Source organism: Gambusia affinis, linkage group LG15, assembly GCF_019740435.1.
Source record: "Gambusia affinis linkage group LG15, SWU_Gaff_1.0, whole genome shotgun sequence".
Classification (NCBI taxonomy): domain Eukaryota; kingdom Metazoa; phylum Chordata; class Actinopteri; order Cyprinodontiformes; family Poeciliidae; genus Gambusia; species Gambusia affinis.
Window position 1 is genome coordinate 23,993,886 of NC_057882.1, and position 14,986 is coordinate 24,008,871.

The 14,986-nt window shown below is 37.5% G+C and overlaps 1 protein-coding gene across 1 annotated transcript in view; it reads right to left on the minus strand.

Annotated features, from left to right (window-relative positions):
* The window catches only part of LOC122844538 (rho GTPase-activating protein 26-like), an 80,140-nt gene that overhangs the window by 56,385 nt on the left and 8,769 nt on the right, over nucleotides 1-14,986 (minus strand). Inside the window, 1 exon segment of the mRNA XM_044140118.1 lies at nucleotides 12,653-12,809. Within this exon segment, the coding sequence (XP_043996053.1) occupies nucleotides 12,653-12,809 (157 nt within the window).

The following is a 14,986-nucleotide window of genomic DNA, read 5'->3' on the forward strand; positions in this document are numbered from 1 at the left end:
AACTGTACATTCACACAAATATAACAGTGTTTGGCTACTGCAATAAGTTCAATAATTTGAAGCATGTGTTTAATGTTGGCACTTTTTGGTTGAGTTTGATGCTCAGAAGGCTTTGTGGGTAGTCCACTAATCACAGGGTTTGGGGTTCAAGCCCCAAGTTCTCCACATGTCAAAGTCTAAAAGACCTCCACCTGGTGGCCCAGCTTCCTGAAAAAATCCTTCTCTGTGTGTGTTAGTGTGTAGTTTTGTTAGCAAAAGTGTTACTATTAAATAACAAGCTAGCTTTCTGCTTCAGAGCACGACAGTGGGCCTGCTCTGCTTGGTTCAAGCTGATGCCCAGTGTTATTACTTCATCACAGCAGGGGTTCACTCATGTCTCGCTCTTATAAAAATGATACAAAATAACACAACCTCCGGCAAAGTGCACTATAAAGCCCAGGCGGCTGTGTCTGCTTGTGGTAGAGAATTTAACAATAAAAATACTGGCAGGGGTTAAAGATTCCTACATTTTATGCAACATGCACTCCTTTCCGTATTTAGTAAACTATTTGGAATGATGATCAGCTCAGTTTTTCTACATGCACTTTTGTATTCCAATGACTCTACAGAAAGGAAAAGGAGAGAGACAGCAGCCATGAAACCAAAAAGGAAAACATAGAGGAGAAGGAGGCTGATAAAGAGAGGAATTCTTTTTGAAACTTAAAGTCTGACAATGTGGATCACTGATTCCAACTATTTATATTCCTTGTCTTTCTCTTTTGTTCTCTCTGTCCACTTCCTGTCAAAAAACACTCCCACATTTTGATCTAAACACAAAGTGCATAGAAATGACTTTGTTGAGATAAATATAAAAAGATTTTAAAAATCAAATATTGTGACAGCAGCACATCTAAATGCAACCAAATGGCTCTGAAAGGTTAGATCTTATGCATGTATGTATTAAATGATATTTTTTATGATTGTGTAATGTCAAAAAATAACCTTGCTGTAGAGGTGAAATTCTACCGTACTGGTCTGCAGCAGGTCTTCAGAATGTGTCCTACAAGCTGTTGATGTGCTCTGGGTCTTGTACAACAAAGGTTCAACAAAGTTTCTTTTAACAGTTCAAACCCAAAGCTGGTTTTCTAATTGGCAAGTCATGTCCAGTTTGCTAATTATGAAAACATAGCTGAGCAAATGTAGTCTAAATCAGGAATTTAGAGGATGATTCACAATGAAGAAGCAGAAAGCTAGCTTGTTAAAACAAATAAGGTAACAAATGAGCCAGGAGCGTAAGCTTATGTAAAATGTACAAATCACATTCTACCAGCAACAGCGGCTGGTTAAAGCTGCAAAAGGTAACTCAGTGTTGTAGAGCAATTATTTCAACATCAGCACTAACCTGCACAACGTGCTTTTGTAGCGTGCAATAACTTGTCCTCTCTGGTGTTTCAAAAATGGCAATGATACCAATCAACATATTACATATGAAAGAAGGAAAGAAAACTGACGTCAGGGCATAATTTTTCTATTATGGCCCTCACCTGAGAAACAGTCTTCTGTTTCTGCTGATGATTAAAAAAAAGAACTTGGGGCGTGCTCCGGTGGAGTAGAGGGTAGCGCGCCCCACATTTGAAGGCCTTGAGTCCTCGACGCGGCCATCGCGGGTTCGATTCCCGGACCCAACGACATTTGCCGCATGTCTTCCCCCGTCTCCTTCCCCCTTTCCTGTCAGCCTACTATGAAAAAAGGGACACTAGAGCCCACAAAAAGGATCCCCTGGTGGGGAAAAAAAAAAAAAAAAGAACTTATGTTTCTGGTTAGGCTTTTAGTTGACATTTAAATTTGAAATCACTCATTTCCAATTAAACCTCTTCCACACCTGGAAATGTTCTCAGCATTCTTTTGGAAAATTCTGTATGAATAGAATTTGACTGATAGAATATTTTCAATATATTTATTTTGAATATTTTTAAAACGAATTAAGCTGAATTATAAAAAGAAAATTCCCGATAATGTTCAAACCTAAACTTTAGCTGACAATGTTATTTAATCACAAATTGCAATTTAATATTCCTGTAACCATATTTAATTTCTGTCAGCACACTAATGCAAATCAGTCTGAGTGCTTGTTTTAAAGTAGAGTCCATGCTTTGGCTTTTTAAAAAACGAGGGGATGTTCCCACCTTTACCAATGAAAGTGCTGTCGTGTCTGGATACAATAACAGCCTGCTTTCACCTTACAACTTGCAGACATGGTTTCCTGAGACACAGTGCCAGGTCGTGATTCGCCTGCCAGCTGCTGCCTCCTTTCCTTTTGTTCTGACTCATTTAAGAGCTTTGATGTGAAAGGAAAACAGCTATATTATCTGCAGCATGTGTAAACGTGCCTGTATGAATTATGTGCTCTGGTGGACTCCTTTTGCTGGGCTTAAGCCACACCTGTTGTCTTATCTTTGAGAGCTTTTTTGTTGTAAACCTAAGGAGAAAGGAAGGTGTGGCTTGTTCAGACTGAAGGGCTTTCTGGTAAAATGTGACAATTCATTAGAGAGAAAGTTTTTTTTTGCTGATGAGAATAAAATTGCAAGTCTGGACAGTCGAACCTGCAGAGGCCTGAAGTTTCTTATTAAAGGACAGAAGCTGTAAGACACACCTTTGCTGCTCTGCAGGCTGTGGGTTTGTAGCTCATTATCAAAGGGGTTGAATTTCAATGTGACTGCCCTGGAGGCAAAAAAAAAAAAAAGAACAGCTGTGTTTCTATCTGAGGGTCCACCAGGAAAACTTTTAGAAATGTAATTTTACACAGAACAATCAGTCAACAACAACAAAACAATATGGTTTGAAAGGAATAAACATGGCTGCTGTGTAACATGAACATTACACTACTCACATGGAGATAGACTAAATTATTTATTTGTAATCTACTACTTTACATAAACCTCATTGCATTGAAATAAGTATTATGTTACAGAGGATGATAATTTGGAAAAGTTAAAAATATTGTCATGGTTCTCTGGATGCTGACTTGTTTATACCTGAAATTGTTTCATGAAAAATGGCTAAATAGAAATCAAGGCTCAACTTGAATATTGTCAATTTAACTGTCAGTTTATTTTCCATCTAGTCAGCAACACTGACTAGATAAAGAGGTTGATACCCAGTAACATATTAATGTCAGGGCACATAGACTTTGAACCTTTAACCCAAGATGGTCATGTCTAAAAACCTGGACACCAAAGTTTGCATCATGGTGGTTATCACCTGAACTCAGGAAGGAAAATTTGAGGCTTTGTGTGGCGGATGCCGCTAGTATTTTTAATAAACCTTACAAAATATTTTATCAATGGAATGATGTGTGGCCTTAATATTATCCATCCATCCATCCATCCATTTTCTGTTCACCCTTGTCCCTAATGGGATCAGGAGGGTTGCTGGTTCCTCTCCAGCTACGTCCCGGGCGAGAGGCGGGGTCACCCTGGACAGGTCGCCAGTCTGTCGCAGGGCAACACAGAGACATACAGGACACACAACCATTCACACACACACTCACACCTAGGATTTAGAGAGACCAATTAACCTGACAGTCATGTTTTTGGACTGTGGGAGGAAGCCGGAGAACCCAGAGAGAACCCACCATGCACAGGGAGAACATGCAAACTCCATGCAGAAAGACCCGGGCCGGGAATCGAACCCAGGACCTTCTTACTGCAAGGCAACAGCTCTACCAACGGTGCCACTGTGCAGCCCCCTTAATATCATTACCTCCTTTAAGCAATATCTTTGAAATTTTGAGTGAACTGAAACTAAGTTTCTAAAGTTGTGGTTGTTACACTTTAGACCAGGGGTCTCAGACTCCAGTCCTCGAGGGCCGCAGTCCTGCAGTTTTTAGATGTGCCACAGGTACAAAACACTGGAATGAAATGGCTTAATTACCTCCACCTTGTGTAGATCAGTTCTCCAGAGCCTTAATTATTCTCTTCAGGTGTGCTGCAGCAGAGGCACATCTAAAAGTTGCAGGACTGCGGCCCTTGAGGACTGGAGTTTGAGACCCCTGCTTTATAGACACCAATCGTTTGCTTTAACATTTTTTATGACACTACCTCCCTGAAATTATCAAAGGCAAGAGACACAAATACACTCAATTGTATTTACCCAAGAGCATTTTGATGCTGGCTATGCTTATCGCCAAAATATCCTCACACCTGAGTAATTATACATAGTAGATTTTCCAAAAAGAATGCCTAATGCAGATTTTTAGTTAAAAGCAGACGCATTAATAACTAGGAGGCATGTGACTATCATTATTTATTAGTTTACTTTTAAATTTGTAATCTGTTGCATTAAGCTGAAATAGACCTTAAAAACCAACAGATGCATTTACTGCAAATGTTCAAGTTAAAGTAAAGAATCTCACACTGAATACAGAGAGGAGGTGGTAAAGAAAGCTAAAGTAGTTTACCACTCTCCGTCTGCTGTTACAGCACTGCAATTAAACAATTTGCTTCCATAACCACCTGCGTTATATGGTCTCTGCTGCTGTGTTTTTTATAGCTAAACCACAGTGATCAGGTAGCGATGTGCAGAAAGTAAAACAGCATTCCTCAGTTTAATTTCTCACTTCACTTCCTGCTTGATTCCACATCTTGTCCAAGCTTTATGATGCAGTAATGTGATTGGATTAATGTGTAGCCAGGAGAATTGCTTTCATTCCTAAATGTCCCACTTTAACGCTTTTGCCTTACAGCAGTTGCCCTCTGCCAGGTGTGTTCCTTTTATTTGTACAAGAGGGACCATGGAACAAGCTGGTGCTCAGTGAAGTTGGTTTAATTACTTAACAAGTATCTGAAAGTACTAACAGTTTATTTAAAGATAAAGGCCTGTTAGAAAGTTACTATTTTCATAAACAGGGTTGTCACTTTTTAAAGTGACAACCATTTTAAAAAGTGGTTGTCACCCTTACAGACTGGTAACTTTATTTGTGTATTTGTATGGTTGGTAATGGCGTGTTGCATTTACACTATGCAAGTACTGCTTTGATTTTTTTTTTTTTTTCCTCTTGATGAAAATGTCTGAAATAAATTCATCAATTCAAATACTAGATATATTTCTCTGTTTATTAAAAGTGGCTGAAAAAATCATGTAAAAATTTGTCCCATTAAGTTTATATATTTATTCTAAATGGCTGTATACTGTGAGCGCCTGTAAGCAAAAGTCAAACTCACAGTCTTTGCCAATAAATCTGATTTTGATTCTCATTATCTATTGGAAAATACCTTCTTGGTAAAATGAACATACATTTAATTATTAATCTTTCAGGGTTCTGAATAATTGTGAGCCTATGAGTTGTATTCCAGTTTCCATATTTAAGAGCCTTAATGACTCCACCTTGACAAATAAAGTTTCATTTCAGCTAGGTTAATTGAAACTAACTTTGACAGAAAATTCCAGTTTCATTGGTTAATAATTTAATTTTTAATTTTTTAATTTAGAAGAGTCATTACTGTCTACATCAGAAGTACCCCACGAATGTAAGTGTTATTTTAGCCAAGCAGATGCACTGCTGCACTGAAAGTGTGAATGTGAAACTCCTGCTTACAGTTCTGCAATCAGCTTACTATAAGTTCCATGCATGCTTCAAGTTTAGAAGTGATGTCAGAATCTCACTTCCTGATTTAAGTTTGCATGATGTTAGAAACCCTAATAATAGCTTGTTTTATACCAGAGCTATACTAGCCCTGCTTCTTTTGCACTTCTCTTTTCAGATCCACGAATCATCGCCATGTTTGTCTTAACTGTAACCTTGGGAAAAAAATACACATATATATTATTTTGTACACTGATCTACCAAGCTTCTGTCATAAACAGAACTGGGTATACCAGAGATTATACATTAGTGAAATAAACTGTGCTCATTGGAGAAAACAAACATAAAGCCACAAAGAACTGAAGGCTGGAGTCGCTGTGTGATTGCTGGGCAGCGCAACCAATATGCCTCACCGCTAAAATATTTATCAGGCCTAGTCCAGCTGGAGTCAGATAGTCGATATCAAAGTGTCATTAATGACGTTGGCTGGAGTTCTTTGGTGATGAGCTTCATCAGTTTTTAATCTTTGTTTCCATTATCACATATCACCACATACTTTATCAGCACAAAGTAAGTTAGCTTCAGCAGTTTGGTGCATTTAATGACTTAGGCATCTCCAGTGGGGGAATTTAATATCAAAGTACTTTCGAGCATATATTAGATTTTGATATAGTACTTTTTTTTTCAATCAAATTATTTATATTTCTAAACTTAAAGGGAGTAATGGGAAGCAATGTGGCAATGTTTAAGAAAGCTAAACTGTGCCTGAAATGGTGCCTGAACTTGATAGGTAATATTTCAGCTTTATGATTAGTCAGACTGACTGATTTCAGTAGATATTAAAAGGCTTGATTGAATACTAATGCACTTTTTTAGATTTTAATTTTCAATAATATATTGAGAAACATGCATTTTTCAGTCAATTTCACAATTGTAGGCTGCTTTGTTTTGCTGTTAAAACCTTTTGCCACGAGGGTAAAAAGCTGAAATTATTTGAGGGCCACATATGTTCACTCTTTTGAGATGTAAATGTAAAGTGTATTGTTTTTTTCTCACTGTCTCAAAAATGAACTAAACATACTGAATTTTAGTCAAGCGAACCAAGCAGGCAGATTTTTATCACAGTAAATCTAAAACATTACAGATTTTTTTGCTAATCTGCCTCATTAAAATAAAGACATAGAACTCTGAAGGTTGATTCGTTTTCATTTTCTTTGTCTAGTGAAATGTTTTAGTCTGTTTTGAATGAGAAGATTGTGATATGGGTTCCTCTCTTTGCAAATGGTTGCTGTGTTAGACTTTTGTTAGACCCAGCATTAGCCACCCAAATAAAAGCGTCAATATGACTGAGAATCCTGCATTTAGAGTACTGAATGAAAAAATGCAGGGCGTGTCCCTGCACGTGTTTCATACCATGACTGAAAATCTACTGCAACAAAAAGCAAGACAACAAAAGCAAAAGAGCTGAGGCAAGTCATGCCCTAATTTCCCTCTCTTATATTCTACCTAACAACCACAGCAACACCCCCAACCCCCACTGTGATGCAATTTATATATCGCTGAAAAGAACAAAAGAATGAATATAAACACATTCTCTTCATCCAGATCTGGGCACATCTGGAGCAAAACTGCAGACAAAATGGTGAATATGTACAAAAAGCCAAAAATGGACGCTATTCTCCAGTGTGACACGTTCAGTTTTCAGATTTAGGGACACCACAGCTCAATTTTCTGCCCTCATTCTTTTCACTGCTTCACTCAGGTCCACAACCTAGGAAGCTCTGCTCCAATCTCCTCCATAAGAAGCATGAATGACAACAACACCCTCTCTTCTTCTTTTCTTTCCCAGAGACACTTTTTTCTTTAGCCCAGCGGCACAGACTCAGCCTTTGGTTCACTCAAGCTCTGCTAGAGAATTAGTTATGGTGTTTTGTGTTTGTGGGTCTATGACCCTCATCTATCAGTCTTGTTGACAGCTGAGCCACTGAATGACTGCCATTGCCTTTCCTACAACCCACTAACAACAGCGTGGGTGGCTACAGATATGAAAAGACAGATTTACAGAAAAAAAGCAAAGAATCAGAGAAACTTGCAGCACAGCGGTGTGTTTCAGGGAATTTCCACCTCTCCTTCTCTAGGACCTTTACACGCAAGCCCTCAGTTATCCAGTAGCTTATTTGTGAGGTTGTTATGAGCACTTTAATGTCCTATTTGATGTTAAAGTAATTCCTTCAAAGCACTACCACTATCAAGATGATGATAATGGGTGGGAAGATGTTCTTAAACCAGTACCAAAGAACACAGCACACGCCTGGGCAATGAGGATCAAGCCCCACGTCAGGTCAGTCTTCCTGTGGAACCATAGGATGAGGGAGCTGTTGTCTCAAAATGTTCAGCCTGTACCATCTCTTTCCCCATGGGCAAATATAATCCAAAACATGATTTTTTTTTTATTAGATGTGTTGTTCAAAATAAACAGCACAAAGGAAATCACTTCAAGCTTTTGGCATCTATGCATCTTGACCACTCCAAGCAATATTTGTTGGTCCAACGAACTTCTGCCAAATATGTTAGCATGGAGGAACACTGCTGTTTTTCTTTGCACTTATGACTAAAAGCAGTAAAAACTGTATTCCTATAAACACATTTCTGCCAGCATTTGACATAAAAATTTTGGTTTATATACAAAACAATTGCTTAAAAAATCCACAATTCAGTCAGAATATGTTATTTTCCAAGATAAAAAGTCAATTTCAAGAATGTTGTTAAAATCAATATATCTTCATGAAAGAAAAGTAGTCTGAGAGATGCTTTCTGACAGACTGAAAACATGCCAACCTCATGAGTCTGTGTTACATAAGTCATGTAAACTCTGTATCTTGTTTCCAGCAAGACACCAGAATGTCAGGCTGGTAATTAGGGTTTATTTGGCCGATTCAGTCGTGTCATGTTAGAGGTGGAGTAGTGAACTACATGTTTACAGCCTCCATAATGACAAGCTGTGTCTACCTTAAAATGACAATCTATCAACACACAGACATGCAAGAACATATTAATGCAAAACTCTTTTATACATGTAGAAACTTCTTTTATTTACATTTTTGTATGTTTTTAAAAATGATTTAATCAAGAGAAGCCTTGTAGCTTGAGTTTGTGTGCTGACAACTCCTGGCATGCTACCCTCTGTACCTGCAACAGTAAAGCAACCAGTTCAACCCACAGAAACAGGATGGAGCTGCTATAAACTTGGTATGCAGTGGATGAATGTGTGAAATAGGGCTGCATTCAAAAAGTCACTATGAATAATGACTTGTCAAAACTGCTTTTTTAAGAAGTTTCATATGTTTCTCACCATACTTGACACTTATCTGCAATAATCTTTGGTAACAAAACCCAAAGAGGCAGCACCATCACTACCTATTAACTACATTATTTTTCTCTCTTCTAGAAAAAGTTTACTTTGTAATTTCCAATAGAGGTTCAAGTCTATAAAAAAATAAATAATATACTTCTATGGTTTCTGCTCAATTCAAAATATCTACAACAGCAGTTTGTCCTTACAAAATGTTTTGTGTCCTTAACAAAAATCAAGTTACAGGCAGAAACAACTGAATATAAAGCAGAAGTACTATGCTTCATGGCACATGGTAGCAGCCGGTTTCACTTTTTCAATTTTTAATTCAGAATAAAAACACAAGTGAAAGCCTTCATAGACGCAAGAAATTGTCCTTCACCATTTAAACTTTAAGGACTTTCCATTTATTTTCTCAGTGACAGAGGAGGCTGCAAAGACTGGCTGCAACATCTTGCAGACGGCACAAAGACCGCAAGAAATCAGATCATCCTTTGTGAGGTCCAGCCTTTTGTTACAAAACAAGTATGGTTTTTAATAGCTGCAAAATAAACTGAGCAGATTGGCAGTGACAGAGCATTCATGCTACTTTAACAAAGCATGGCACAGCTGTTGCTGATATAACTGGGTTAAAAGTTCAAGTTGCACATAAAGAAAGAAAGATAGAGGCAAGATTTCCATTTACTGGATCTTAACTATAACATTTTTTACAAGTCTTACACGTCCAGGACTAATCACTGAAAAAGGCCTTCTGTAGTCTGATGCACACCTCATTGCTGAGCTGCAGTTGGTTCATGAGACTCAAGTCCCAAATTTTGAGTTTAAGTCAAGAACTGAGTCTTGGAATATAAGCTGAATATGAAGTTGTTTGGAACTTTTGCAACTTAAAAATTACTTGAGTCTGAGAATTTTGTGTTACTTTATTTAACAAGGAAGCAACTACTGAGATCTAAAATCTCTGTTTTAAAAGTGATCTGGACAAAAATATATATAGTTATGCTGGCAGTGCAGTGTATGGTGTTGAGCTAGTCCCTTCTGAGTCTAAGTCTAGACTCAGATTTTTCTGGCGCAAAGCGACCTACCATTACTCCAGTTGTTTCTTTTATTAAATCAACAGGAGAAACGTTTTTGATTCTGGGAGTCAAAAACTTTATCATGGACCACTTACAAGGTCAAAATGTCATCTGTGTGTCAAATTATTTTTGCTGTGCAAGCAGGAATTGTGTAAACTTCATTTCCACCCCAGAGCTTTCCCTAATGAACTTTATGAGTTTTGCCAACAGTTCTCTGGCAACATATTGCATGAGAAAACAGTCCCTGGTTCCAGTCTCTCATTATTCTCACAATCCCTGAAAAAAAATCCACTTTACAAACTGTAAAGTAAATCCAGCTGACTTAAAGCAAACAGATGAGTAACATTAATTGGCATAAAACAGAGAACATAACATTTTTAATGTGATTATAAATGTGATTTCCTGACACTAGAGGCGGGGTAAACCCTGGACAGGTCGCCAGTTGTAGTGGAATTAGTTCAACTGAAAGTAGATCCTGTAAACTGTGACTCTGAAAAAGGCACAGTAAAGGGTATTAAAAGCAAAAGACAGAAAACACCAAACAATCAATATGTTGTTATTATTATATAAAGAATTAATGGAAGTAGTTCATAGTAAAGAAAGCATTCATATTAATAGAGATAATGTTTACAAAGTAATTAATGTAATGCTGCGATTTTCCTGAAAATTAAAACATGTGAAGTTCTTGTAAATGATATTCAACTGTATTTCAGCAATTGGCTTTTATCAGCATAAAGCAGACAGCACAGCCGTCAGCATACCAACATAAATGCCAGCACTCATCAGTTCAGATGAAAGCAAACACTCTCCCTGAATGCCCCGCAATAATACAAGCCGATAGGGACAAACGTGCTGACAGCTTGAGAGCACACTGTGCACTGTACAGACAAATCAGCCTGATCTCAACTGTTCCTGTTATGTCCTTCATCAGTAACACATACAGGAACAAACTCATTGGCACAATTGATGTGTTGATGTGTAAAACCCCTAAAAATCAGCTTTATAGCTTAAGTAGCATAACATAACTTTGAAAAGATAAAAAGTTTGAACTGTTAATGTAATTATGTTCATAATCAATTGGGAGAAAAAAAATCTCAAAGCTTATAGTAAGAGAATTGAACAGAAACTGACATAGTGGCATCACCAAGTTTTATATCAGCCAGGAAATGTAATCAAAGTGGAAAACGGTTACTTGGATCTGATGGTAGGACAAATCTATTTCTATGTTAGCATCAGAAATGTAAACATGAAAAGTTTGTCAAAAACAGTTATGAAGTTAGATGTTGCACATGGACAGTCATGGTGTCCATCACTTTTATTGAGCTAACACTGTTTTAAAACGATTAATAAGATACAAACAGGATAAATGTTAAGTAGCAGACTGCAGGCTAGCTATGTGAGCAAATAGCCTGACTAATTAACCTACTAATATCAGCTTTTTTTTACCTCTGTTACTCTAAAAGCATAATGGCAAAAGGCTATAATATACAAGTAGGTATCTAAATCAAATGAAATCAGACGCATACAGCGCTTTTAGTAGGACACTCAAAGAAGCTTTGCATGAAATCAGTCATTTCCATTTGCGCATACATTCACACGCTGATGATTGTAGCCATAAATGTCCTGGGGCAGTCAAGGTGGGTGAAGTATCTTAACTAAGGACACAACAACAGAGGTGGCTGGAGCAGGAATCAAACCAACGATCCACTGATTGCAGGGTGAACTCCTACCACCTTCACCCACTAAAAGCATATACTAAATTAAGTAGGTACTAAAAATGCTTGCTTAGGCCTGTCAAAAAACTTAAGCTAGCAGTAATATAAGTATCAAACAATACCTAAAAGAAATTTGATTGTGTAATTTAACGCCATCAAACTGTGCTTGTGTCTCTTTAAAAATCCTGCTCTTGCTGAGCTTAGTTTACAGCAGCATTTCACTGAGAAGTAGCTTGTGTAATGAGCTCAGCTGACCTGCAGTTCCACTTGGTGTTAGCTAATTGTTGCTGGCTAGTCTGAAGGAGCTAAGTGGGGGACTCGTGGGGCGGATGTTGCCAAACTTCGGCCCCACAGAAGTGAGCTGGAGTGGACCAAGCTCAAAGGTGGAAGGTGGAGCCAGGTCCACCCAGACGTTTTGTACAACTTAAAGGTTGCCATGTAAGATTAAAGGATTTCTCAAATATGCATGAAAGAATCAAGGAGGAGTTTTTGATGAGGGTATAACAATACAATATGACGTAAAGCTCAAAAAAGTGAATTTTACATAATATTGCCACTTTAACTAAAAGCAAGTACACCATATTACCCATTGTTTTATATTTCAGTATACATTACGAAAAATTGCCATGGAAATCTCGTACCAACCTGTACCTAGCTCTAACTTTGTGCTATGTTATATGAGCAGATAAATTGCTGGGAAATGAATAAATATTCATATTAAATATTGATGTTCTTCTATTAAAGACTGGGTTAATATGCTGCAAAATAAATAAATATTTCAAGATTTTTACCAAGATTACAAGAGAGTCAAGCATGTTTGTTTATAAATCACATGCAAGCTGTCAGGCACCTTATGGAAATTTATTTTTGTTTGTTACTTTGTTTTAAATCAGCTGTTTCCATCAGTCCCATTCAAATTGCACACATACACCTGTCCAGCTTTACTTACATTTCAGAGCCTGGATCAGCGCTTTGCCGTCTTTAATCAGCTCCTTGATGAACTTGTTGGTTTTGTCCAGCTCCAGTTCGTGGGACTTGAGCCTGTCCCTGAACTGCGGGCTGTCCAGGTAGCAGTCACTAAACTCCAGAGCGGGTAGTCCCATCTTCTACTAATCCACGAACACCAAAGAAACAAAAAACAAAACTCGGAATCAGCGGAGAAAAGAGGAATAAGATGTGAAGCAGAATGGTGGGAGCTAATACTTCTACTTCTACTGCCTCCGCAAGGATGGAAAATACAATTGCAACATGTAAAACAGCAGCTCCAGGAAGCTGTCCCTACATAACGCTATTTGTTTTTGAATTGAAGCTACCAGCAGGAGTTCTCTTATTTCTCCAACAAAATAAAATAAAATAAGATTAAAAAACGTCCCAGATAAAGGAGCTTGGTGCGCTAAAACGCAAAGGTATCCACAGTCTCAGGTAAAACTGGTGTTACATTGGTCTCGACTTGGACGTTTTGGATTTAAAAAAGCTTTCCAGGAGGGATGGAGGGAGAGAAAAAAAAACAAAGCTCAGCTCCAGCTCCCAGCAGCTCCTAGCGTGGAGCTATACGTTCTCTGCTGGGCGGCTTTAAAACAAGCCCGTTCAGAATCAGCACATCCCCGCAGTCGACTACAAACCTACTCCGACACGGATAATCCCCCGACTGACGTCCATTCTGACCAATGGAACGCATGGAAGGGAGAGCGTCACAAATGGGGCGGGCGCACGTGGGATACTCCAGAGCTCAGATAAAAAAAATACAAAGAGCATTCACTCTGATCAAGTTTTTGAATACGGTTTTATGAGCGATTTTCCTGTTCACCATTCTTTTGACAAAAAAAAAAACTACGAGTCAGACTTTTCCACTAAGGAAGTTCATTGTTTAACTTACTGTAAATGTTGTGTTACGTCTAAAGAGCAATCATGGGTGGTTGGTTTAATTCTTTAGATATTGTAAACTATAGTTTAGTAAAAATATTAAACAATAACAATATTCTGTGTGCACATGCTACTGGTGACATCACATAAGACATAAAACAACTGATTATGGTTGTTTTGAGAAATTAGTTTTTCTTTTATTTTTCACTTGTTTACTCCAATGCTAAGAAGAAAAAATAGGATAGAGGACTCAGTCAAGTAATGTTTCTAGATATGATTTTATAGGACAGATATTTTATTGCATATAACTCACATACTCACATTAGACCTCCAGATCAACATCTCATGGTTTCCCCATTGTTCAGCTTTTTTATTTAGCTAAAATAACAGAAAAACAAGTTTCTATCCACATATCCCTCTGATCACACCACATATTACATAAAGCAACAAATCAAAGTGCTTTATACAGGTGCATTTTTGATTGTTTTTTTCCTCCTTGCTTGTTGGCACAGACCATCATGGATTCAGTGTCAAATTCTGGCTTAAACACCAGAATACAACGTGAGCAAAGTATTTGTCAAAATGTAGTTGTCCACTACAACATTTACAAAAGCAGCTTTAGTAAAGCCAACTGTTCAGCTTAATATTCTTGCACAAATCTATTCATCGTGACACAGTGTATTGCTCTTTTATTGCCACTGTATATTTATTCACAGAATAGTCATTTTAATAATGTGGACTATTTTAGTTTTAACTGCTTCAATGAACTGAACATGAACCCAAAAGAGTTCAAATATTTACTCCCAAAAAACAAAAAGTGCATTAATGTGGAAGACATATAAAGGAAAGATGCTTTCATAAATATATCCACATATATTTGAGTTGGTTTGTTTCAGTTTACATATGATGATTGAAAATTGTGAAGAGATTCTCAACACACTTAGATCAGAAGGATTTTGGTAGTGAAAGGACAGGTATTAGCTGATTTAATCTGATAGAACATCCTCTTACGTATGGACGATCTTTGCTTTTAGAGGGACCGAGCTAACTGGAGCTTTTAGCAAAATACTCCAATGATTTGCCATAGCGGAGAAGACGCTGATGTCATTTCAAACGAAACAGGGAATTTCTCTGCCTGATGGTTCTAAATGCATCACTTCTAACGCCCTCTGTTGGTATAATGTAGCACTACAATTGATATCTAAGAGGTGATCTAAAACAGTTGATAGTGTTTTCATATCATTATTATAGTGATAAAATAAAACTAATTTTATATTTTTGTTAAAAGTACTAATTAGAGGATAGTTTTTTAAAATCATTGTGAAATATCCATGACAGACTCTTTGCAGCAGATGGTTTCAAGACCCCAAAAGCAACAAAACCCTTTTACAAAAACAAAACTATGACACTGAAAACAAAT